The sequence below is a fragment of the Callithrix jacchus genome, chromosome 4, assembly GCF_049354715.1.
Source record: "Callithrix jacchus isolate 240 chromosome 4, calJac240_pri, whole genome shotgun sequence".
NCBI lineage: Eukaryota > Metazoa > Chordata > Mammalia > Primates > Cebidae > Callithrix > Callithrix jacchus.
In genome coordinates this window covers 132,422,272-132,449,090 of record NC_133505.1, presented here as the reverse complement: position 1 = coordinate 132,449,090, position 26,819 = coordinate 132,422,272, and the positions used below count along the sequence as shown (strand labels likewise).

At 37.5% G+C, this 26,819-nt stretch overlaps 1 protein-coding gene across 15 annotated transcripts in view; it reads right to left on the bottom strand.

Annotated features, from left to right (window-relative positions):
* Positions 1-26,819, bottom strand: part of NCOA7 (nuclear receptor coactivator 7) — a 158,354-nt gene that overhangs the window by 78,044 nt on the left and 53,491 nt on the right. For 11 of the 15 annotated variants that reach the window (XM_054254413.2, XM_054254414.2, XM_017971373.4 and 8 more), the window contains one exon: positions 7,637-7,857. The exons of the other annotated variants lie outside the window; for them this stretch is intronic. In XM_054254413.2, the coding sequence (XP_054110388.2) occupies positions 7,637-7,857 (221 nt within the window). The remainder of the gene's footprint in view (positions 1-7,636; positions 7,858-26,819) is intronic. 15 annotated transcript variants of the gene reach the window in all.

The window sequence follows — 26,819 nt, the reverse complement described above, 5'->3', positions numbered from 1 at the left end:
AGACTTGCATTATACAGACCACTATGATTATAATGGAACTAAACTCTGAGTTTGATCAAGCTCATATGCAGTACAACAGGCTTGTTAAGACATGGTTGCTGTGTACAGAGATTGTACCTTTTTGTTCAAACAATGACAAGAATGGGTTATAAAATACTGTTAATGAGAGTGTTGGGACTATGAGAGGTCAGGACAGGAGTGTCCCTTGAAACAAAGCTAGTGCAATCACAGGTGTACTCAGGGGTGCTTGTTTTATAGCTACTTAATTGTGGATATTTATACTCCCTAACTACTGGAATTTCTAAGGAAATATAACTCTGATTTCTAGATTCTAAATTCCCTTTCCCTTTAGGAACAATTTTCTTTAAGACACGGTTTATCATATTTTTAATATTTTGAGTTAAGTAGGCTTTTATTTATTTTTTTTTTTGAGACAGAGTCTCATCTCACTCTGTCCCCCAGGCTGGAGTGCAGTGCTGCGATGTTGGCTCACTGCTGCCTGGATTCAAGTGGTTTTCTTGCCTCAGCCTCCTGAATAGCTGGGACTACAGGTGTGCACCACACGTCCAGCTAATTTTTTTGTATTTTTAGTACAGACAGGGTTTCACCATGTTGGCCAGGCTGGTCTTGATCAGGTGATCTGTCTTGGCCTCCCAAAGTGCTGGGATTACACTCATGAGCCACCATGCCTAGCTGCAAGTAAAGTAGTTTTTGCAAACAGTGTGAATGGAAAAGTGATAGGGTTAAAAACAGAAGAAAGAAAAAAAGAGCAGCAACAGTCCACTAAAGCCCACAATGGCAAAAATCCCATTCATGCGGGCACTGCCAAAATGACCTAATTTGTTCAAAAATTTGTTTAAGGTAATCTACGACACAAAAGGTATCTTTCCTGAGTCCTTCTGTGTCTGAGAATGTCTTGTCTTTGACCTTGAGAAACAACTTTTACCTCACAAGTCTGAAGAGATTTTAATTCCTCTGGCATTCACCACTATGACGAAGTCTGTTTTTAACTTTTTTCTTTGCTCCTTTGTAGATAATGTTTTAAAAAGATCTTCTCTTTATCATTTATTTAGGACCTGTAAACATTTGCTACAGTTATTCAGAGGACTGAGTTTTCCCCATAATTCTGCCTAAGGTAAGCTCTTTTGATTCCTCCACTTAGGCATGAGTTTTAGCTCATCAAACCACTTCCTTATGATTCCAGCTTTGATGACTGCTTCTACTCCCATGGTTCTGTCCTCCTCACCAAGAACACCTTGGATCCTGAGGCTCTTCATTCATGCCTCCCATATCTGCCACTTTCTCTTATCACTTTCATTCCTTCAGCCACACTGTATGCATTCTGGGGACACACCTCAGGTTTGTCCTCTCACCACCCAGGTGTGCCACAAAAACACTCATTTGACTTCATTGATAGTCCCAAGAAGCACAGGTCTAACTATTTTCATCCAAATAATTTCCATTTATTTTATACCCAAATCCCTTAAGCCCATTCTGCTGCGCTTGATTAAAAAAAATATTAATTGAATTCTTGGCATCGTTTTTCCACATAGAAGTCCATTTTAATCCTGTATTCTTTGATGTTTTAAGATCTAAAGTACTAGGATGATCATTACTTTTGAACAGAAGAGCAACGCTATCAGACGTTTGTGGCTTGACCTGTTTATGTCTGAAAGTTTATTTATCAAATATAACATAACCTCGGCTTTCTGAACTTGCCCTGTGAAACAAAGACAAATGATGGATATATGATCTTCACACATGTAGTTAAAAAAAATTAAGAAAAAGTAATCTGTGTATGGAAAGTGTTGGGTTCTTTGTGAAATAACTTAGTAGTCTGTTACTTCCATGTTGTCATAGAAAACAAAAACAGATAGCAAAAGTAGAGGATTTCATTTATTATTTTCTTAAGATTATTTTGAGTTCAAGAGGGAAAAGTAAAATTTGAAATGATTAATAAAGACATAGATTTTTTACTGAAAGCTAAATTCAGTCTTTGAACTGCAGAGGTTCTCTTTAAATAAATCTTTGACTATGATAATCACAAAATGAGCTTTGTTCTCTTATTAAGTCTTTTACGTTTGTTATAACGACCTCCCAAGTACAATTTTCTGAAAATTCGACTTCACTATCCAAGATCTTGGTATTCACCTTTTATATTAAATAATCATAATATTTTATTTTATTCCAACTTAGTCTTGTCCCCCTTATTTATAAAATGTGTCCATCTCTCTCCAACCTTATGGCCGCACAGCTATGTTTCAAATGAAGAACTTCCATACACTGAAATGTTACCCATATTTGCAAAATTTTGTTTCCTATCTCCATATTCTTAGAAGCAAAGATGTTCACTATTCTAAGATTAAGAAACAACAAATTCCTTTAAAAAAAATCCAGGCTGGGTGCTGTGGCTCATGCCTGTAATCCCAGCACTTTGGGAGGGTAAGGTGGGTAGATCACTTGAGGCCAGGAGTTCGAGACCAGCCTGGCCAACATGGTAAAACCCAGTCTCTACTAAAAATACAAACATTAGCTGGGTGTGGTGGTGCGTGCCTGTAATCTCATCTACTTGGGAGGCTGAGGCATAAGAATCACTTGAACCTGGGAGGTAGAGATTGCAGTGAGCTGAGACTGTACCACTGTGCTCTAGCCTGGGCGACAGAGCAACACTCTGTCTCAACAAAAAGAAAAAGAAAAAAAAAGTATCGTATGATATAGTTCATGTCAATGTAATATATTTTGATATTGTAATATAGACCAAATATATTTTAATATACACATTCCAAGGTACTTGTGTCAAATTTAATTTAATACCTAATTTTGAAAAATATAAGACTGATTATCACCAAAAAATTCCTTAAGAGTTTACCTAAACAGAACAAATGAAAAAGGATTCCTCTATATATTAGTAAACACAAATGAAAGCACAGAAGGGCTCAGTTCACTCGTTCTAGAAGGTGTTTTTGATGCTCACTGTGTGCCAGGTGCTACGCTAGGTGTTGGATCTAGATTTATCTGATGCCATCTGCCTCAATGTAATCACTCCGCTTCCTTTCTCATATTCCCCTCTCAAAAACAAAACATTTTTAGAATCAGCACCATGTTGTTATAATGAGGCAATTCTAGTGACTCAATCTTTCCAAGCATCCTTTATTAGTATCTTAACTGTTTTGTTTTCCTAAGTGCCAGTAGATAGCAATGAATTATTACCCAAGGATTAAGTGAGGCACAGATAAAACTACTTTAAGTAAAAACATTATTTTGTCAAAATACGCTTCTTTAAATCAGACAGATCATGTTATAGATGTGGACTAGATACCTACAGAAAGTAATTACTTCGTTAATATTGCTTATAGAACTTTATATTTGTCTAATGATTTTGTTTTTTGCAAAGACCTTACTTTTACTTTATTTTCAATTCTATTTTCTGGCTATTAATGTTAAAAATAACTTTACTATGTGTAATATGCAAAAAAAACTTGCCCTGCAATTTCTATAACCAGAGAAAACAACTATCAACATATTGTTATATATCCTCCTAGTCTTTGGCTCTATACATTCATTATTATTTGTTGTCCGTTAACTTTTCATTTTGGATCTCTGTGTATTCACTGGATAACTTTTGTTTTACATATGTGGATTCATCTGGCACCTGTAAGTAACAATTTGTAGGCCTGTCACCTGAAATCTAGGCTTCTCTAAACAAATCTACCTGGCACCTCAAAAACCTCTCCAAACAGAAATTCATTATCTTCCTCCTTTCTTAAGCTTCTTAGTCTGTCAGTGTTTTACTCTGTTCTTTTTCTCCCTCACGCACTACACTGATCATCAAATGTTGCTGTGCCCCTTCAGTGTGCCCCTTCCCCTAAGCCCTAGTCTCAGACGAGCACAGCCTGATTTCTTCATGTTAGATTCATCACAGAGTTAATGAAAAAGTAAATATAGAGCAAACAAAAAGTGGAGAATTTCCTTTTCTCTTGACCTTCACCTCCAATGACTCCTCACTGACTACAAGGTAAATACCAAATCCTTAGCAAGCCAGTGAGATCCTCCCATTTTCAGATCTTCTCTTCCCTCCCAGACCAGAGCCACTGAAAGCAGCAGTGAAATGAGATGCTCTTGACTTGAGGTCTGATGCTCCATCTAGTGGTAGAGAACATCCCTTTGGGATGGGACTGAGGGAAACACGCCAGGTCAGATGCTGGGAGAGCCAGCAAACCTGCCAAGATGAGTTTGTCACCTGTAGTCAAATTTGGAAAGGGTCAAGGAGCCCTGGGATTCCACCTAGAGGTTTTATCTAAGCACTGGGTTCTCCTGAGGAAATGCCTCAAACCTCCAAACCGGTTGCTATCATTGTCATTCTTGAGAGATGGTAAGCTATAACGGTATTTCTTTGTCTTTGATTCTTTGTCTGTCTTTTACACAGTCAGTGTCTCACTCTGTCACTCAGCCTGGAGCGCAACAAAGCTGTGCACCCTCCAATTCCTGGGTTCAAGTGATTCTCTCACCTTAGCATCCCAAATAGCTGGGACTACAGGCATGTGCCACTACACCTGGCTAATTTATTTTTTATAGAGATGGGATCTTGTACATTGCCAGAGTTGGCTTTGATCTCCTAGCCTCAAATGATCCCTCTACCTCAGTCTCCCAAAGTGCTGGGATTACAGGTGTGAATTACTGAGCCTGGTCACATTTCTTTACTTATTGCTACCAAATAAAATCACAGGATGCTTCTGATCCTATGACTACACTAGTACCTATGTCCTTCCAGAATTTTCTTGAAACTCAAACAATTAAAAATAGAGCATTTATCTATGTATTAATTATTCCTTTCAATGCACACTTAAAGAACACCTGTCATGCTGAAGACACTATACAGAAAGACTGTTCTAGGGGCTAAGTCACTCCAGGCTGTACATAGTAGTCAAATACATCCATGATAACAATGCAGAAAGAAGTCTAACCTGGACAGGGACAGGGAGGGCTTCTGGAAGAAATGATGACTGAACTGGTTTTGTTAGTAAAGTAAGAGTCAGGTAAAGAGTGAAGGGCATTGTTTCAGATTCAGCATTACACATGCAACAGAGTATAGCACATAAAAAGGATATCCTAATACAGCAAGAAATCATTTTTAAAAGTTGGGGGGGGTGGGCTGGGCATGGTAGTTCATGCCATAATCCCAGCACTTTGGGAGGCTGAGGTGGGTGGATCATGAGGTCAGGAGATCGAGACTATCCTGACCAACATGGTAAAAACCTGTCTCTACTAAAAACAAAAAAATACAAAATACAAAAATTAGCTGGGCATGGTGTCACACGCCTGTAGTCCCAGCTACTCAAGAGGCTGAGGCAGGGCAATTGCTTGAAACCGGGAGGCAGAGTTTGCAGTGAGCCAAGATCATGCCACTGCACTCCAGCCCGGCAACAGAGAGAGACTCCATTGCTCCTCACCATCCCCCCCAAAAAAGGATATGCTTTGTGGGTGGGCACAGTGACTCACACCTGTAATCCCAGCTACTCAGGAAGCTGAGGCAGGAGAATTGCTTGAACCCCAGAGGTAGAGGTTGCAGTGAGCTGAGACTGTGCCATGGCACTCCAGCCAGGGCAACCAAGCAAGACTTGGTATTTAAAAATACATATATATATACACACACATATACATACACACACGCTTTGGGAGGCAAGGCAAGAGGATTGCTGGAGGGTAGAACTTTGAGGCAGGAGGACTGCTTGAGGGCAGAAGCTTAACACCATTTTTACAGTGTAAACCCATTTCTTTCTAAAATCACACACACACACACACACACACACACACACACACACACACAGAGAGAGAGCTGGGGATGGTCCCATGTGCCTGTAATCCCAGCTACTCAGGAGATTGAAGCAGGAGGATTGCTTGAGCCCAGAAGTTGGAGGTTGCGGTAAGCTATGATCCTATCACTGCACTCCAGCCTAGGTGACAGTGCAAGATCAAATCTCAAAACAAGCAAATTAAAGATATGAAATGCAATTTTCCTTAATCCTCTTCCTCTTTTCGGAAATAAGGGATAATATTTAATATTTTACATTTTAAGAGGGAGTTTATTAATAACACAGAAGTATATTTCTATAGGTTGACAGTTACAGCTTTTATGAAATACTGAATGGCTTTGAGATTAAAAGCATCCATTAAGACACGTAATACATTATACAACCGTCTTAGCCCACGGTAAACCTACAAACCACATGCTTTTGGCTGCCTGTATGGTGGCAACGTCAGCAACGCAGCACTTATTACTACTTCAAGGGTAGTCCATTTTATCTTTGAACACTGTTGGAAGGTTACATTAAACATGTATACAAGGTATGTCTCTCTGTAACTTTGGCATTAACAAGGACCAAGTTGAGGGCACCCCAGAACAAGATTCATTGCTCTGTGACAAGACCAGATTTCATTCACCATATTTACAGCATTTTCTCAGTACCTGCCCTCCACTTTCTCTCCCTTTCCTAGCAATCTCAAGTATGTCACGACCTGTATGCCACCCCATATGTCTTCCAACACTGTTGGAATGTTACATTAAACATGGAGACATAAACACAAGACTTCCTGCAATTTTGGCATTAACTAGGACCAAGTTGAGGGTGCCCCAGAACAAGTGGCATTGCTCTGCTTCAAGACCACATTTCATTCACCCTATCTGCAGCACATTCTCAGAGACTGTCCTCAGTTTTCTCTCCCTTTCCTAGCAATTCAAGTATGCAATAATCTGTATGCCACGCCAAGTTCTGATTCCTGGTACTCTTAATCTATTTCATTTATTTGCATTCTCTTTGAAACAAAATCCATGTGTGTATGTGATTGAACAGTAGGTATGATATGCATGGTTCAAGTCAAGCTAGATATGCCACTTCTGTGAATGTAGTTTCAGATGCAAGGGTTATTCTGAGAAATATATAACACCGTGGACTCACTTCAAGATTCCCTTTAAGACTTTCAAGTGTCTGAAGTCAGGAGTTCAAGACCAACCCAGTCAACATGGTGAAACTCTGTCTTTATTAAAATACAAAAAATTGGCCAGTCACGGTGGTGGGCACCTGTAATCCCAGTTACTCAGGAAGCTAAGGCAGGAGAATCACTTGAACCCGAGAGATGGAGGTTGCAGTGAGCCGAGACTATGCCACTGCATATCAGCCTAGACAACAAAGCGAGGCTCTGTCTCAAAAAAAAAAAACCTCCCAAGTGTTTTTTTTTTAAACTGACAGATACTAGGCCATGTCTCCTTCTCCATTTGCTACTGTCTAGCAAATGCCAAAAAGTACATGCATTTCTATTGGCATTTTTATGAATATGTCTATATATATTAAGAAAAATATTTCTCATCTAGAGAAAGTGACTTCATTAGATAAAAGTTTATGAACACACAATACATGCTGGGCACTGGACTAAATACTGGGAACACAAATTTTAATGAGACATTATTTTAGTGTGATCCTCTTATACAAGATTATGTATATAAAGCAAGGGCTTGGGGCACATAGCAGCTGCTCCGTAAACTGTTATCATTATTATGATCAATCACAAGTGATAGTCTTTTAAACATTCTTACAGATTTTTTAAATGAAAATACTGCAGTAATGCCAGGAGTACTCACCAATGCTATAATATCTCTTTAGTTCTGTACGCCTGATCTCCTTTAACTGATTACTTTTTCTCTTTTTTTTCTCATCAGTAATATATTCTTCTTCCACAGCAATGTTGCACTTGTCTTGATCTAAAACTACTGTATTAGCATCTTCCTTCCCAGTATGAGTCCTTGTAGCTATAGCTGAGGCTGTCTCTGCATTTTGTTTGGCTTGTTTTTTCTTTTTCAATCTAGGAAAGAGGGGGGAAAAAAAGACACTGGAGAGATAATTTGCTGGTAGAAATCATATTAATTTCACACTGCTGGGCTTTGAAAATTAATGAACTGATACAGAAAACACTTTGGTTATAATATGGTTCATTACATTTATTGTTCTTTTTTCTTTTCTGGTCACTTACAAATTCTTACATGGAGAACTGTGGCCTTTCTTCAACTTGATACAGTCAATATGATATCTCACAAAATTATTGAGAAGTGCCCTAGGCCTGAGGAAAAATGAGATTCTTCCATAGTCATGAAATGTTGAATATTTAAAAAAATCACAATAGATGATGCTACTAGAATTCTATTTTGGAAGATTATATTTTAAGAAAATGTTTCTGGTTTCAGTGGTACTTTTGGACTGACGGACAAGCACATTTGTAAAAACAAGTCCTCTGTAATTGGCTCAAATACTGAGTATAAGGTTTTGGTAACGTGTGAACTGGATCACATCTGAGTAATTCTTTTCCTTTAAACACATGGCAATAGTAATGAAGAGCTGCATTTCCTAAGACAGAAAATGCCATAATGACAAGACATGACTTTGATTATGATTACCGATAGCTAGTTGATTATTAGTTTATATATTCGATGTTATAAATTCTTTACTCCTGAGTCACAGATGTGTAAGAGAGAAAGTTTATCATAATTCACTAAAAGCCAATACCTCAAAATATTTTCATTTGACACATCACTCTGTAATTAACTAATGTGTCACTCTGTACTTGATAGTCCTTGAGAATGTTTTTGCCTTAACCAGAATCTAAATGCTTTGAGAACAAGGGCCTTGGCCTCTAATATATGTTATACTCTACTCATATGTAAATATATACTTTAAAATCATGTCCCTATTCCCTGCGCCTAGATAGAAAGTATCTAAGGACAGTTAGATTTCTCTTATGCATTTCTATTTCCTTCACCCTCTTGAGCATGTGCCCAATTTGATGTTGGGCAATGGATACGGGCGTGAAAAATGAACAATTTAATATTACACTGCATTGCTCTGTGTAATAAATCAATATGACAGTTAAGCTATAACACTTAAGAGAACTCTGATCTCAGGCTAGGAATCAAACCTTGGGTCTGAGTTTTCTTATATCTTAAATGGTGATAATTGTACTTCCTTAGGTCTCTAATAGAATCTTTTATTAGGATTAGATGACAAAATATATGTCAACATACAACAAAAACAGAAACAAATAGTAAAATATCCCCTAATACAATCATAAAGATACGACAACTAAGTATGGTAAAAAAAAATGAGACATTCAGCTTTGGAGATAAAAGTCCCACATGCCAACAAGATATTTCAATGAGGCTACTATTTACTGAACACTGAGCAGTCAGGTTCTTAGATATTCATTGGCTAATAAATTAGTATATGGCTTAAGAGACAGAACAGCCGAAGAAAAGCTGTAGTTGAATGTACTTCCCATCTTTTAGTTTAGCTATCTTTTAATGTTTGTTTGAAAGACTAAAACTGGAAGTCCTAGTCAGAGCAATCAGGCAAGAGAAAGAAATTAAGAGCATCTAAAATGGAAAAGAGGAAGTCAAACTATCTCTGTTTGCCAATTACATAATCACATGCCTAGAAAACCCTAAAGACTCCTCCAAAAGACTCCTAGATTTGGTAAATTCAGTAAAGTCTCAGGTTATAAAATCAATGTACACAAATCAGTAGCAATGCCATACAGCAACAATGACCAAGCTGACAAATCAAGAACTCAAGGAAAATAAGAGAAGAAAGGAAGAAAGAAAGGGAAAAAAAGAGAAAGAAAGAAAGAAGGAAGAACTAAAAATATCTCTATAAGGAAAATTACAAAACACTGCTGAAAGGAATCATAGATGACACAAACAAATAAAAATACACTCCATACTCATGGACTAGAAGAATCAATATTGTGAAAATGACCATACTGCCCAAAGCAATCTACAGATTCAATGCAATTCCTATCGAAATACCAACATCATTTTTCATATATTTAGAAAAAACAATTTTAAAATACATGTGGAACCAAAAAAGAGCCCAAATAGCCAAAGCAATCCTAAGCAAAAAGAATAAATCTGAAGGCATCACATTATCTGACTTCAAATTATACAAGGCTATAGTTACCAAAACAGCATGGTATCTGTAACCTGTATAAATGTAGATATATAGACATTGCAAAGGAACAGAATAAAGAACCCAGAAACAAAGCCAAATACAACCAACTTATCTTCAACAAAGCATACAGAAACATAAATTGGGGAAAGGAAACCCTATTCAATAAATGGTGCTAGAAAAACTCAATAGCTACATATAGATCAATGAAACTGCATCCCTTATCTCTCACCATATATAAAAATCAACTCAAGATGAATTAAAGACAACTCTAAGACCTGAAACTATAAAAATTCTAGCAGAAAACTCAGTAAAAACTCTGCTGGGCACTGGCCTAGGCAAAGAATTTATGACTAAGACCCTAAAAGCAAACAAACAAGCAATAAAAACAAAAATAAATAAATGGGATCTAATTAAACTAAAAACTTCTACACAACAACAACAACAAATCATGAGAGTAAACAGACAACCCACAGAATGGGAAAAAATATTTACAAACTATGCATCTGAAAGGACTAATATCCAGAATCTACAAGGTATTCAAACAATCAGCAAGACAAAAGTGAATAATCCCATTTAAATAAGTGGGCAAATGACATGAATAGATATTTCTCAAAATATATATATTCAATGCCCAATAAACATATTCTTTAAAATGCTCTACATCACTAATCATCAGGGAGATGCAAATTAAAACCACAATGAAATACTACCTTCTTCTAGCCAGAATGGCTGCTATTAAAAAGCCAAAAAACAACAATTGTTGGTGTAGATGTGGTGAAATGGGAATACTTATACACTGCTGGTGGGAATGTAAATTAGTACAACTTTGCAGTATGGTGATTTCTCAAAGAAATAAAAGTAGATTGGCCAGGTGTGGTGGCTCATGCCTGTAATCCCAGCACTTTGGGAGGTTGAGGTGGGCAGATCACAAGGTCAAGAGTTCAAGACCAGCCTAACCAACATGGTGAAACCTCGTCTCTACCACAAAATTCAAAAATTAGCTGGATGTGGTGGCTCGCATCTGTAGTCCCAGCTACTTGGGAAGCCGAGGCAAGAGAATTGCTTGAACCTGGAAGAGGGAGATTGCAGTGAGCTGAGATCAAGCCACTGCACTCCAGCCTGGCGACTGGTGACAGAGCAAGACTCTGTCTCAAAAAATAAATAAATAAATAAAAGTAGATCAACCATTTGATCCAGCAATCGCATTACTAAGGAAAGGCAGTCATTATATGGAAATGATACCTGCATGTGTATATTTATTGCAGCACAATTCACAATTGCAAAGATATGGAATAAACCTAAGTGTCCATCAGGCAATGAGTAGACAAAAAAAATGTGGTCAATATACACCATGGACTACTACTCAGCCACAGAAAAGAACAAAATAATGTCTTCTGCAGCAACTTGGATGGAAATGGCGGTCATTATTCTAAGCGAAGTAACTTAGGAATGGAAGAATCAAATATCACATGATCTGGCTTATAAGTGGGAGCTAAGCTATGAAGATGCAAAAACATACATAGTATAATAATGGACCAGGGGAGGGTAGGAGGTGGCTGAGGGATTAAAAAGTACATATTGGGTACAATGTACATTACTCAGTTGACAGGTGCACTAAAATTTCAGACTCCACCACTATACGATTCATCCACATAACCAAAAACCACTTGTACCACCAAAGCAATTTAAATAATAATATAATTAATAATAAATAAATAACCAAAAATCAATCAAACAATTGGAAATTCATAAAAAGGAATTACTTTCATTAAACATATTATTTTCTATCCTCAGATTTTAACCTGTTTTTCTGGTAAGAGTAGGCGGCTCTAGCAAACGTCTGATAATGTCCCTAATAAAACAATTTCTCTTTTGATCAAAATTTCTCCTCTGATCCAAAGCCCTTTGTGAGACTCAAATTATTCTACAGCAATCTAGACACCACACAGAGATTGTCTCTTTACATTGGGAGGTTTATCTATGCAGAGAGCTGATCTCTTTCTCCAAAATGATGGGCTGATTCTGATGTATTGGCTAATCAAAAACATGTTTGAGATGAACCTTGTTGTCCCCTTCCAAAGATGATTCCTTCTAGGGAAAAGAGATGTCAAATATCAATATTAGTTCTATGCAGCCTGAGATACGCTGCTTCTCAATCTTCTGACTTTTTCCACTTTAATTTTATTTAAATGCCCTCATTTCACTGTCCCCACGATAATTAAACTCACTCAGATCTGGGGCATGTGCTTTGATGAATAGCAGCACTGTTTGAGGACATCTCATTAGAGACTTGTTTTCACACATGGAAATAACAAAATGGCATACATTGTTTTATTCTTTTTCTCCCTCTTCTACACAATTACTATCAACACATACAGCCAAACACAGTTACTTCAGAAAACAAGCTACAAAATAGCAATCCCAAAGTTGTTTAACAGTAGAGTACAATTTAATACCTTAGAACTTCTACAATCAGATAACTCTTTTGTTTTGACTAGAATACTCATGAGACATTTGTTTCTCTGGAGGTTATCAATATAACTAGAACATTCTGATCTTGCAACTGGAAATCAGATGTGTTTCTGGAAGCCCTCTGTAAAATCCTTCCTTCCTTCCAATGTAGAGATATATCTAACACTTTTTGCAAAGGGAAATAACTGCACCTGAGGAATGTGGTATAGTTAATGTTCAAGCATTCCTTTTCAGGGCTTTAATCTTTTAGTCCTTCTTTTCCCCATCAATATCTATCTTGGTAAGATAGTCTCACAATAAGGATTTGTTATCGCTAACTTAAGATAAACTGAAAAAAAAAGGTCTTGCAGACAAATGAACTCTCATTATTTCATCTAAGCATTTTTCATGACCTGAAATATACACTTATTTTATACTGTGGGCTAAAAATACACTTAGCAAATCATCTTATATGATGAGTGACTGAAAAATAATGAAACACACTTAAGATTTAATTGCCGTGAGTACAAGTGGGAAAAAAACCAAAACCTTTACTTTGCATTTGTCTTTCTTTAAAATAGATCACAATTACATAAGACAGGTATTTTAAATTATAGTCAGGCCTTGTCAATTCTATCTCCTAATCCTATCTTTCCCACTCCAATTTACCTTCTCTTCATGATCTCTGCTTTGTCAGGTATTCATCATCTCTGTGCCTGGACTAAGTTTTATAATATTATTTATTTTTCTTCTTTTATTATGAAAACAAAACATGTCATAACAAAATTTTCAAAGTGCAGAAAAAGAATAAGACTCAGATGCAATGCTAATGTATGAAGCAATCACTGTTTGGGGAAGATAATGCAAAAGCCCAAAGAACAGACAAATTGCATTGTGGACACCTTCCCCAAGGGCAGAAGAATGAGGCAGTGTGGCTCCACACCATGATTCTCAGTTTCTTATTTATATCTTTCTGTAATGGAATATTAAAGAGCTTTTTAATTCTGGAATCTCTTGGCTTTCTTACATTAAAATGGTGTAGGCACTTATAGAATGCACACACACTTCACTTTTTCCCTACTAGTGTCCCAGCCCAGAGTTAGCTGACTAACTGCAGAAGTGAGTGAGGTGCTCTTGATGAAGAAATCATTTGTAGCAGCTGAATGAAAACTGGTTTTCTTCTGAAGCTTTTTCTTTTACAAAAGGAAATGAGTTCAGGGCACTGGCAGTAATCAAAGGCAGGGCCTTGGGCAAGTTCCTTTCTTGCATGGCACACATTAGGTACTCAATGAATATTTTTTGAATAAATTAATAGATAAATGAGCCTATGTTCCAATTTGGTTGAGATCTGCTCTCCTACAAACCTGCCATTTCACAGCTTTCCCTGATTAGCAGCATGTTCTCCAAAATAAACTCCCATCCTCTCATTTAAGGTACTTGATTTTAAAAGATATATTAGCCGCACATGACTGAAAATGTATCAAACCACAGACTTCTTTAATTAATATAAAATTCAGTTATATATGACTTTGTTCTTAATTTTAAAATTTGGGATCTATGTGTTTTTGAAAACTGCACCATAGACATAAATATCTTATATGGCACTGTTCAATATGGTGGCCACCAGCCAGTCACTGATAGTTACTACATTTAATTAAAATTAAATTTAAATTTATTCAGTTGTTAATAAATACATTTCTAGACTCATATTCTAGTGTTTACTCCGTTGGAAAACACACAATACAGAATACTTCCATTATCACAGAAGGTACTGGATGATATCGACCTAAATCTATAGATAGTCCTATTTGCAAGAGATTAGAGAGAAGGGCAAAGATAGAATATTTAAAACATTAACGAGTATATGCAGAATACATGTGTACAAGGGTACACACACACACACAGAAACACACACACGCACACACACAGAAACACACACACACACACACACACACACACACACACAGAAACACCTGGTAATGAGAGTTTCCAGAAAAAGAAGGTTATTATGTCAGGGTGGTGGGGAATTTGTGAATTTGTACATTTTAAATTTTATACCATGTACAATAATATATACTATGGATATTTTAAATAGTCTTTGAAATCTCCTACTGTAAAAAAGGCTAACACATAAATGTTGTCGAATTTTTTAAAACTAAATTTTACTTTTCGAAAACTCATGACAAGCTTTAAAGAGCTTCCTAAGTTGACTAACGAACCAGGCACCATGCTATGTACTTCACAAATATTAGCCTATTCTCAAAAATCCAATGAGGCAGGCAGTTTTATCTCTATTTTACAGATAAGAAAAGGAAGGCTGAGAAAAACTAGGGCCATTTCCCAAGGTCATAGGGCATAGTTTAGTTGTGGAGCAGGAATTCACAAGCCTAGGTTATAGCCAGTTGCCACAGGGCCTCCCAGAAGCCCCTCTAAATGTGTGCTATGGCATATATGTATATCTCGACTTTAAGATAAAATCCACCGGACTCTGGAAATTCTATAAACTATGTGGGGGACTGAAAATTTAGTGGGCTTCAACAGATTGCGCACTCACAGAAAGATCTGAACACAGATTTGGGTTCTGGGCTTGGCTTTCTCTGTAATCAGCTCTGCAACTTGCTTTGGAAATACGATAAACCTCTTGGGACTTCTAAGTAAACAAAAGCAAAAGGCTAACATGACTTTCAAGGTAATAGTTTGTCCTTGGCGGAGAAGAGTAGAAAATGTGTTACAGTTGTTTTGATTAAAAAAAAAAAAAAAAAAAAAAAACTTTTTTAACATCCAAACTAAACCGTCCCAAGAGTCTTGCACTTCCCTATGTTTTCTCTAAGTCTCACATCTGATCACATTTTCCTTCCACTGCAGAACTGTTAGCCCTGGAAAAGTCCAGAGGTCAAGACAGCCAGAACCCCATTCATTTACAAAGGCTATTAAAAGCAAAAATAAAAACAAACAAAAACCAACCAAAACCAAACCAAGAACAAGAACAAAACACTGCTCTGTAATTTGGGGCAATAGCTCCAGGCAGAAAAGTAGAAAATATTAAAATTGACCAACCGTGAGGGCAGACCCATGAAAGTCTTCTTTAATACAAAATTTCTCCTTAAAATCACTTCTGTGGGGAAATGGAGTACTAACATAAAATATGCAGCTATAGCATTATTTCATTAAAAAAGATGTAAAACAGTATTGTAGCATGACTCCATTTCCATGGAAAAAACAACAAAAAAAGCAGAATTCCTCAAGACCAACTATATACACATAGATATGTATGTATATAGGTTTGGTGGATGTATGAGAAAAAGGTTGGTCAATGAGTGGGGAGAGAAGAAGTAGTTTTACTTACATGTGTATAATGCGGTGCTGTTGAATCTTCTGTATGGCAAGCATATATAAATTTTGTAAAATGAGGCTAACAAACAACAACAAAGTTAAACGTCTGCAGCTATGGCAACATTTTACTAACTCTTGTTTAGTGGTTCATTGTTTTTCCTGAGTGCAGCTATCTCAGTAAATTCCTGGACTGCAATCTCACATCATTTTTTAAAAATCAGATAGAGCTGGTCTGTCTCCCTCAAGGGACCTCCTCTTGGTTCTTGTTCTTGGCTGTTCTGGCTGCAACTTTGGCATTGTACTGTTCTGACCTTCAGAACCTAAGCTGTTTTTTCCTGGTTGTCTAATTCTAACTTTTACCACCCCTGACAATGGAATGAGCTCAGGTCTTTGAGCAGAAACATTTGTATTTGGATCTTCTTGTTCCTTGGATGCATGTCCTTTGGTGAATTACTAAATCTAAGCCTCAGGTTTGTCGTTCTTGACATAAAACTAATAGCCTCCGATGAGTTTTTAATGATGATTAAAGGAAATGGTACACAGAAAGCTTACTTTACTATTAAACACAATCTGTGCCTTGTCTCCAGGAAGAGCTCAATAACCAAAAGTTACAATTTTTGTGCTGCTGTTATTCTTACTTGGGCATTTCTAAGAATCCAGGTAAATGAGAGAACATATTAAGCACAACATATTTAACACAACAAAGAAGGTATGTGACAAATGCCAGCTATTAATATATGTTCATGTCTTTTTTCTCACTCTACATAAATATTAATTGTACTTAACTCTGCTATGAATTTAGTCACCAATACAAAGCCACTTATTATTTCTAGAAGAACATCACTTTTTGAACTCCATTTCATTTTGTCATTTCATAGTTTTCCATTTCCACTGAAACACTTATGATACATTATATGCCAAAATTAAGTGAAATTTAAAGTCAAAGGGAGAAAAACAGTTAACTCACTTGAAGAAAATTTTCTCTTGAAATTATGGCCACATAAAAATAAAAATTTAAGAGTAATCCCTGAAAAAACCTGTGGATATTCCTGATTCTAGTGTCACCCCTGAAGATGTGCATTCTTTTTTTCCCTTTTTTCTAATTGTGATGAGATTCTTTGCATTGCTAAAACTGAAATTAATCAGTTAAAATGAAATACGCCAGTTTCAAAGAACCAATACAGTTAGGAAAAGAGATCCTTTGGCTTTGTGTTCAATAACTAGCAATATATCCTTCAGATGGGTACACATACACACAACGGCATATCCTCAGCCTCAAAGAACAACCACATTCTAATAAAGACACATCAACAGAATGCCATAACAATTCAATTTTTCTTTTCTAGGATTTCCTTGTACTATTAAAACAGTGGTGGGTCAGCAGGTCTTAGAAGACACTTGTAACCAAAGAGCAGGGGCCAGTAATGGACAAAACCAAATTCTCACTCTTTCAGAGGTGCCTTGCACTGGGACATTTCAGAGAAATGTATAAGTACTTCCCAGTACCAGGATCACAGTGACACTGCTGCAAAATGGATGCACACTGTGTAAAATGTCTACATTGTATTTATGAAACAAAACAGGCTTTTGTTGAATGTATACATTGCAATATGTGAGAATTTGGTTCCCTTTTCTAAAAGTCAGAATGCTGAGTAAGAGCCTAAAACCAGTTTAGAGAAATTAATGGTACAAACAACGGTAATAAATATCTCAGCTATAAACTAAGGAAGGGAACCAGAAAAGGGAACTGGCTCCAGGTAATAAGAGAATTGTGTTGTGCTAAGAGTCACCAACAAATACCAACAAGTCCTACAAATACATTTAAATATTAGGAATTTTACTGCTTATCAACCAAGAATAAGCTGACAAACACTGCAACTTGGAAGTTAATCAAATTCAGCAAATAGAAACCTAAAAAAAGGATTTGGAAGTTGTTGATTCTCTTGATTTACAATGATATTATGCACATAGCTTATTTAACATAGTTAAACTGACTGGATGTATTAATTCCCTATGGCTGCTGTAACAAATTACCACAAACTTGGTAACTTGACACACATTTATTTTCTTATAATTCTGGAGGTCAGAAGTCTAAAATCAGACTCACCAGACTGAAATCAATGACCACAAGCCATCCTCCCTGTCAGAGGTTTTCTTGCTTTTTCCAGCTTCTAGAGCTAGAATCCTGATAGCCCCTTCCTCCATTTTTAAAGCCAGCTGCACAGCACACTGCCTTCTCTGCAGTCAAATCTCCCTCTTATGTGGACACTTAGGATTGCATATAGAACCCATCAAGATAATCCAAGCTAATCTCTCTATCTCTAGGTCCTTAATCTGCAATATCTCTTTTGCCATAAAAGGTAACATTCTCAGGTACCAGGGATTAGGAACTGGCTATATTTGGGGGTCATTATTCAGCCTATCACACTGGCTAATTAAGCTTTTATGTTACAAATAATTGTAAACTGAGCATCATATTACATTAGTGTCTCAGTGTCTATGTCTAAATCATTACGATCCCTATTCAACGTATTGTCGATGTTACTTGAAAAAATTCACTGCTGGCAGTGACTAGTAATAAATAAATTTCTAAAGCAAAAGCAAAAGGTTTATTCAGGACTACCCTGAAATCTGCTATGAGAATATTACAGATGTAAATACTGTATTTATGTTGGATGACTTCAAAACAGCCTCTTGGAGGTGGGGTATTAGAAGGAAAATTTTAACAGGTAGGATTTCTAGAGTTAAGTCTCATTTTCGTATCTAATTACTTAGATCTGCACTGAAATCCGTAATCACTGTTTATAATCGCTTACACAAAGCTGTTATAATCCCTTACAAAGCCAAGAAAGTCTTCCAAAATATTTTTTAAAATTTTGCTAGAACTCCTTAGTAAAGAAAACTTACTATCATTTTTTCAGAAATTTTTTTATTCAAAATGAACTGTATTCTACTCAATCAATCTTAACAAAGCTGCACTGGCATATATTTTAGTGACACATATATTTTGCTACAACAGCAATATATTACAACGACATGATTCCAGAAGAACAGAAAATGGTTGTTTTCTTGGATATTTTAGTGAAACACAAAGCATAGTATCTTAAAAAAATCTCAAGCAAGCAAAAACTCAAAAATTCCAGATTCTGGCATCCAATTTATGTGTGTGTGTGTGTGTGTGTGTGTGTATATAATTGCACTTTAGGTTCTGGGATACATGTGCAGAATATGCAGGATTGTTGCATAGGTACCTACATGGCAATATGGTTTACTGCCTCCATATCCTGGTCAACTATATCTGGCATTTCTCCACATTATCCCTCCCTAACCTCCCCACCCCACACTGTCCCTCCCCTAGTCCCCCCAACAGACCCCAGTGTGTGATGCCCCCTCCCTCTGTCCATGTGTTCTCACTGTTCAACATCCACCTATGAGTGAGAACCTGCAGTCTCTGATTTTCTGTTCTTGTGTCAGTTTGCTGAGAATGATGGTTTCCAGATTCATCCATGTCCCTATAAAGGACACAAACTCATCGTTTTTTATGGCTGCATAGTATTCCATGGTATATATGTGTCACGTTTTCCTTGCCCAGTCTATCATCAATGGGCATTTGGGTTGGTTCCAAGTCTTTGCTATTGTAAACAGTGCCATAATGAATATAAGTGTGCATGTGTCTTTAAAACAGAAAGATTTATAATCCTTTGGATATATAGCCAGTAATGGGATTGCTGGGTCAAATGAAATTTCTATTTCTAGGTCCTTGAGGAATCACCACAGTGTTTTCCACAATGATCGAACTAATTTACACTCCCACCTATAGTGTAAAAGTGTTCCTATTTCTCCACATCCTCTCCAGCATCTGTTGTCTCCAGATTTTTTGATGATTGCCATTCTAACTGGTGTGAGATGATATCATAAGGTGGTTTTGATTTGCATTTCTCTAAAGACTGGTAATGATGAGCATTTTTTCATGTTTGTTGGCCTCACATACGTTTTCTTTTGAAAAGTGTCTGTTCATATCCATCACCCACTTTTGAATGGGTTTGTTTGTTTTTTTCTTGTAAACCTGTTTTAGTTCTTCATAAATTCTGGATATTAGCCCTTTGTCAGATGTGTAGATTGTAAAAATTTTTTCCCATTCTGTTGGTTGCCAATTCACTCTAATGATTGCTTCTTTTGCTGTGCAGAAGCTCTGGAGTTCAGTTAGATCCTATTTGTTTATTTAGGCTTTTGTTGCCAATGCTTTTGGTGTTTTAGTCATGAAGTCCTTGCCAATGCCTATGTCCTGAATGGTTTTGCCTAGGTTTTCTTCTAGGGTTTTTATGGTGTTAGGTCTTATGTTTAAGTCTTTAATCCATCTGGAATTAATTTTAATGTAAGGAGTCAGGAAGTGGTCCAGTTTCTGCTTTCTGCACATGGCTAGCCAGTTTTCCCAACACCATTTATTAAACAGGGAATCCTTTCCTCATTGCTTGTTTTTGTCAGATTTGTCAAAGATCAGATGGTTGCAGATGTGTGGCGTTGCCTCCGGGGCCTCCGTTGCATTCCATTGGTTTATATATCTGTTTTGGTACCAGTACCATGCTGTTTTAATTACAGGTAGAGTGATACTTCCAGCTTTGCTCTTTTTGCTTAGAATTATCTTGGCTATGCGGGCTCTCTTTTGGTTCCATGTGAAGTTTAACGTGGTTTTTTTCCAGTTCTTTAAAGAGGGTCATAGGTAGCTTGATGGGGATAGCACTGAATCTACAAATTACTTTGGGCAGTATGACCATTTTCACGATATTGATTCTTCCTTTCCATGAGCATGGAATGTTTTTCCATCTGTTTGTGTCCTCTCTTATTTCCTTGAGCAGTGGTTTGTAGTTCTCTTTGAAGAGGTCCTTTACATCCTTTGTTAATTGTATTCCTAGGTATTTTATTCTTTTTGTAGCAATTGTGAATGGCAGTTCATTCTTGATTTGGCTCTCTTTAAGTCTGTTATTGGTGTATAGGAATGCTTGTGATTTCTGCATATTGATTTTGTATCCTGAGACTTTGATGAAGTTGCTTATCAGTTTAAGGAGATTTTGGGCTCAGATGACGGGGTCTTCTAACTATACAACCATGTCGTCTGCAAAGAGAGACAATTTGACTTCTTCCTTTCCTAACTGAATACCCTTTATTTCTTTTTCTTGCCTGATTTCTGGCTAAACTTCCAATACTATATTGAATAGGAGTGGTTTGAGAGGGCATCCTTGTCTAGTGCCAGATTGCAAAGGGAATGCTTCCAGTTTTTGCCCATTCAGTATGATATTGGCTGTGGGTTTGTCATAAATAGCTTTTATTATTTTGAGATACGTTCCATTGATAACTAGCTTATTGACAGTTTTTAGCATAAAGTGCTGCTGAGTTTTGTCAAAGGCCTTCTCTGCATCAATTGAGATGATCATGTGGTTTTTGTCTTTGGTTCCCTTTATGTGATGGATTATGTTTACAGACTTGCATATATTGAAACAGCCTTGCTTCCCTGGAATGAAGCCTACTTGATGGTGATGGATAAGCTTTTTGATGTGCTCTTGCAATTGGTTTCCCAGTATTTTATTGAAGATGTTTGCATCTATGTTCATCATGGATATTGGCCTGAAGTTTTCTTTTTTTGTTGAGTCTCTGCCAGGTTTTGGTGATGATGTTGGTCACATAAAATGATTTGGGAAGGATTCCCTCTTTTCAGATTGTTTGGAATACTTTCAGAAGGAGTAGTACCAGCTCCTCTTTATATGTCTGGTAGAATTTGGCTGTGAACCCATTAGGACCTGTGCTTTTTTTGGTTGGTAGGCTATTAATTGCTGCCTCAACTTCAGCCCTTGTTATTGGTCTATTCAGGGTTTCAACTTCTTCCTGGTTTAGGCTCCAGGAATTTATCCACTTCTTCCAGGTTTACTGTTTTATGTGCATAGAGTTGTTGTAGTAATCTCTGATGGTAGTTTGTATTTCTGTGGAATTGGTGGTGATATTCCTTTTATCGTTTTTTATTGCATCTATTTGATTCTCCTCTTTTTTATTAGTCTGGTTAGTGGTCTATTTTGTTGATCTTTTCAAAAAACCAGCTCCTGGATTTACTGATTTTTTTGAAGGTTTTCTCATGTCTCTATCTCTTTCAGTTCTGCTCTGATCTTAGTTATTTCTTGTCTTCTACTAGCTTTTGAGCTTTTTGATCTTGTTCCTTAGCTCTTTAAATTTTGATGATAGGGTGTTGATTTTAGATCTTTCCTCGCTTCTCACGTGGGCATTTACTGCTATAAATTTTCCTCTAGACACTGCTTTAAATGTGTCCCAGAGATTCTGGTACATTGTATTTTTGTTCTTGTTGGTTTCGAAAAACATCTTTATTTCTGCCTTCATTTCATTGTTTATCCAGTCAACAACATTCAAGAGCCAGTTGTTCAGTTTCCATGAAGTGGTGCGTTCTGAGTTAGTTTCTTAAACCTGAGTTCTAATTTGATTGCACTGTGACCTGAGATACTCTTCATTATGATTTCCATTCTTTTGCATTTGCTGAGGAGTGATTTACTTCCAATTATGTGGTTAATTTTAGAGTAGGTGTAATGTGGTGCTGAGAAGAATGTATATTCTGTGGATTTGGGGTGGATAGTTCTGTAGATGTCTATTAGGTTTGCTTGGTCCACATCTGAGTTCAAGTCCTGGATATCCTTGTTAGTTTTCTGTCTTGTTGATCTGTCTAATATTGGCAGTGGAGTGTTAAAGTCTCCCACTAGTATTGTGTGGGAGTCTAAGTCTCTTTGTATATCATTAAGAACTTGCTTTATGTATGTGGGTGCTCCTGTCTTGGGTGCATATATATTTAGGATCATTAGCTCTTCTTGTTGCATTGATCCTTTACCATTATGTAATGACCTTCTTTTTCTCTTTTGATGTGTGTTAGTTTAAAGTCTATTTTATCAGAGACTAGGATTACAACTCCTGCTTTTTTTTGCTCTCCATTTGCTTGATAAATCTTCCTCTATCCCTTATTTTGAGCCTATGTGTGTCCTTGCATGTGAGATGGGTTTCCTGGATACAGCACATCGAAGGGTTTGAGATTTTATCCAGTCTGTGTCTTTTGATTGGGGCACGTAGCCCATTTACATTTAAGGTTAATATTTTTATGTGTGAATTTGATCCTGCCATTTTGATGCTGTTTGTTTTGCCCATTAGCTGACACAGTTTCTTCATTGTGTCAATGCTCTTTACCATTTGGTATGTTTTTAGAGTGGCTAGTACTGGTTGTTCCTTTCTATGTTTAGTGCTTCTTAAAAGGAGCTCTTGTAAGGCAGGCCTGGTGGTGATGACATCTCTCAGCAATTGCTTGTTCGTAAAGGATTTTATTTCTTCTTCACTTATGAAGCTTAGTTTGTCTGGATATGAAATTCTAGATTGAAAGTTCTTTTCTTTACAGACCTTGAATATTGGCCCCCACTCTCTTCTGGCTTGTAGGGTTTCTGCAGAGAGATCCGCTGTGAGTCTCATGGACTTTCCTTTGTAGGTAACCCAACCTTTCTCTCTGGCTGCCCTTAGCATTTTTTCCTTCATTTTAACCCTGGTGAATCTGATAATTATGTGCCTTGGGGTTGCTCTTCTTGAGGAGTATCTTTGTGGTGTTCTCTGTATTTCCTGGACTTGAATGTTGGCCTGCCTTGCTAGGTTGGGGAGGTTCTCCTGGATAATATCCTGAAGAGTGTTTTCCAGCTTGGATTCATTCTCTCTGTCACATTCAGGTACACCTATCAAATGTAGATTAGGTTTTTTCACATAATCCCATATTTCCTGGAGGCTTTGTTTATTTCTTTTCACTCTTTTTTCTCTACTCTTGCCTTCTTGTTTTATTTCATTGAGCTGATCTTCAATCTCTGATATCCTTTGGTCGATTTGGCTATTGAAACTTGTGTATGCTTCGTGAAGGTCTCATGTTGTGTTTTTCAGCTACATCAGATCATTTATATTCTTCTCTAAACTGTTTATTCTCGTTAGCATTTCATCAGACCTTTTTTCAAGGTTCTTAGTTTCTCTGCATTGAGTTAGAACGTGTTCTTTTAGCTCAGAGAGGTTTGTTATTACCCACCTTCTGAAGCCTGTTTCTGTCAATTCATCAGACTCATTCTTCATCCAGCTTTGTTCCCTTGCTGGTGAGGAGTTGTGATCCCTTGGAGGAGGAGAGGCGTTCTGGTTTTGGGTGCTTTCATCCTTTTTGCGCTGGTTTCTTCCCATCTTTGTAGTTTTATCTACCTGTGGTCTTTGTAGTTGGTGACTTTCAGATGGGGTCTCTGAGTGGATGTCCTTTTTGTTGACGATGAAGTCATTTCTTTCTGATGTTTAGTTTTCCTTCTAACAGTCAGGCCCATCTGCTGAAGGACTGCTGGAGGTCCACTCCAGACCCTGCTGTCTCAGGATCACCTGCAGCCCTTGAAGAACAGTAAGAGTTGTTGCCAGTTTATTCTTCTGTTATCTTCGTCACAGAAGGATACCCACCAGATGTCAGCCTGAGCTCTCCTTTATGAGGTGTCTCTTTGGATACATGGGGGTCAGGGAGGTGCTTGAGGAGACAGTCTGACTATTATAGGAGCTCAAGTGCTGAGCTGCTCTGTCCTAGGAAGGTGGGGCTTTTTAAGTTCCTGATGTGCTGCTGCCTTTTTTTCAGAGATGCCCTGCCCAGCTAGGAGGTAGTCTAGTCACAGTCTGCCAGCAGACGTGTTGCTGAGCTGCCGTGGGCTCTGCCCAGATGCTATGTGAACTTCCTTGTGGTTTTGTTTATAGAGGTACAGTTAGAACTGCCTTGGTAATGATGGTCTGCCTCAGTAATGGCAGACTGTCTTGGTAGTGGCGGACTGCCTCGGTAATGGTGGATGCCCTTCCCCACCAGAGCTGGACTGTCCCGGGTCCAGTTGTGCTTGCTGTCAAACTCTCAATCCAGAGCGTTTCAGATTGCTGGTCTTTGAGGGGGTGCGACCTGCCAAGCCAGATCACCTGCCTCCCTGTCTCAGCCCCCTTTTTTCAGTTGAATGGGCCACTCTTTCTCTCAAGTGTTCCAGGCGCCAGTTGAAATAGCTGCCCAGATTTTTTGTGTTTTTGTGTGGAGACCTGCTGCGCCGGCTGAAACAGCTGTGCTGCAAACTTGTGGCACTTTTCAGCCTGGGAATTTCCTGGTCTGTGGGCAGTAATAACTCATTTGGAAATGCGGTGATCACTCACCCTCTGCATTGTTCTTGCTGGGAACTGCACTCCAGAGCTGTTCCTATTCAGCCATCTTGGATCAGCTACCTTGGCATCCAGTTTTAACCCATTTTTCCTGTTAACTACTTAAACTGTAGAAACATTGTGGAAAGTGAAGGTCAAAATACAGAATCTTGAAAATAATCAGTTTAGTATATAAAATAAAGCTCTACTGATACCCTGGTAAGGGAAACAGTTTATGACCAGCAGAAATGGCCTGCTAACAGAAAACAATTACAAGTAACATAAAATTGGAATATGTTCTAGCTTAACTTCTCTCTCTCCTCCCAACTTTAAAAAACATACTCTATTAATCTGATATTGCTTTTGAACAATTTTAGACATACATATACTTACACTTTTATGATAATACACTTTCATTGTCATAAACTAGAAGTGACTTCATAAATCATCCTGTTATTATAGGTGCTTTCAGACAGAATAATCCAATATCAGGTATGAAATTTTAAAACTTATTTTGGCAGATGCTCTCAATTTAGTGGGTTTACATCCAACATGTCCATTCAACATCTTAGAGGTATTTTTTCCAATTGCTACATGCTGGTTACTGCTTGGGAAGTGACATTGCTCAAAACCAGAATTCCTGGGGTGGGAGACTGATTAGTACCTACTCTAAATTTTTTTCCTTCTAAAGTTAGTGCAGAACTCTGAGTCCAGATAATGTATTCACATGCAAAGGCAAACCCAAAATAGATTTTGAAGAAAAATCTTGGCCTTGCTTTCATCTTTCTGAGTGCCCATTTCCATGACAATGACCATCCAATCACAAGATGGTCTTGGTCAGGCTCTCCAAAAAACCCCAACAGTGGCCATCTCTCAAGTTACTGGTTTGCTTTTAGCTAGCCACAAGGAACACCTGTGGTATAACAAAAAAATAAATAAATATAATCATGACTCTCTAAACGACGGGGATACTTTCTGAGAAACGTATCATTAGGTGATTTTGTCATTATACAAATATTATAGAATATACTTACTACAAGCCCATATAGAATAGCCTATGACACATCTAGGCTACATGGTATAACCTATTGCTACTAGGCTATAAAACTGTATAGCATGTTACTGTACTGAATACTGCAGGCAGTTGTAACACAATGGTAAGTGTTTGTGTATCTAAACAGGTATAAAAACATAAAAGGTACAAGAAAAATATGGTGTTAAAAAAATGGTGGCCAGGCACGATGGCTCAAGCCTGTAATCCCAGCACTCTGAGAGGCCAAAGCGGAAGAACTGCTTGAGCCCAGGAGTTCAAGACCAACCTAAACAACATTGCAAGATCCTGTCTCTAAAAGTAAAAAAAAAATTAGCCAGGCTTGGTGGCATCCTGAGTAGTTCCAGCTACTCAGGAGGCTGAGGTCGTAGGACCACCTAAGCCTGGGACGTTGAGGCTGCAGTGAGCTATGATTATGCCACTGCACTCCAGCCTGGGCAATAGAGCAAGACCCTGTCTTGAAAAAGAAAAGAAAAAAGGATACACCTGTATAGGGTACTTACCATGTATGGATGTTGCTCTAGAGGAGTCAGAGTGAGTGGTGAGTGAATGTGCTTACTGTGCTCTACTGTAGACTTTATCAATGCTGTATACTTTGGCTGCACTAAAGTTATGTAATCTTTTTCTTTATTCAGTAATAAGTTACCTTAGCTTACTATATAACTTTTTTAGTTTATCAGTTTTTAAATAACTTTTTGATACTTAGTTTAAAACACAAACACATGGTACAGCTGTACAAAAATATTTTCTTTCTTTCTTTTTTTTTTGTTTTTGTTTTT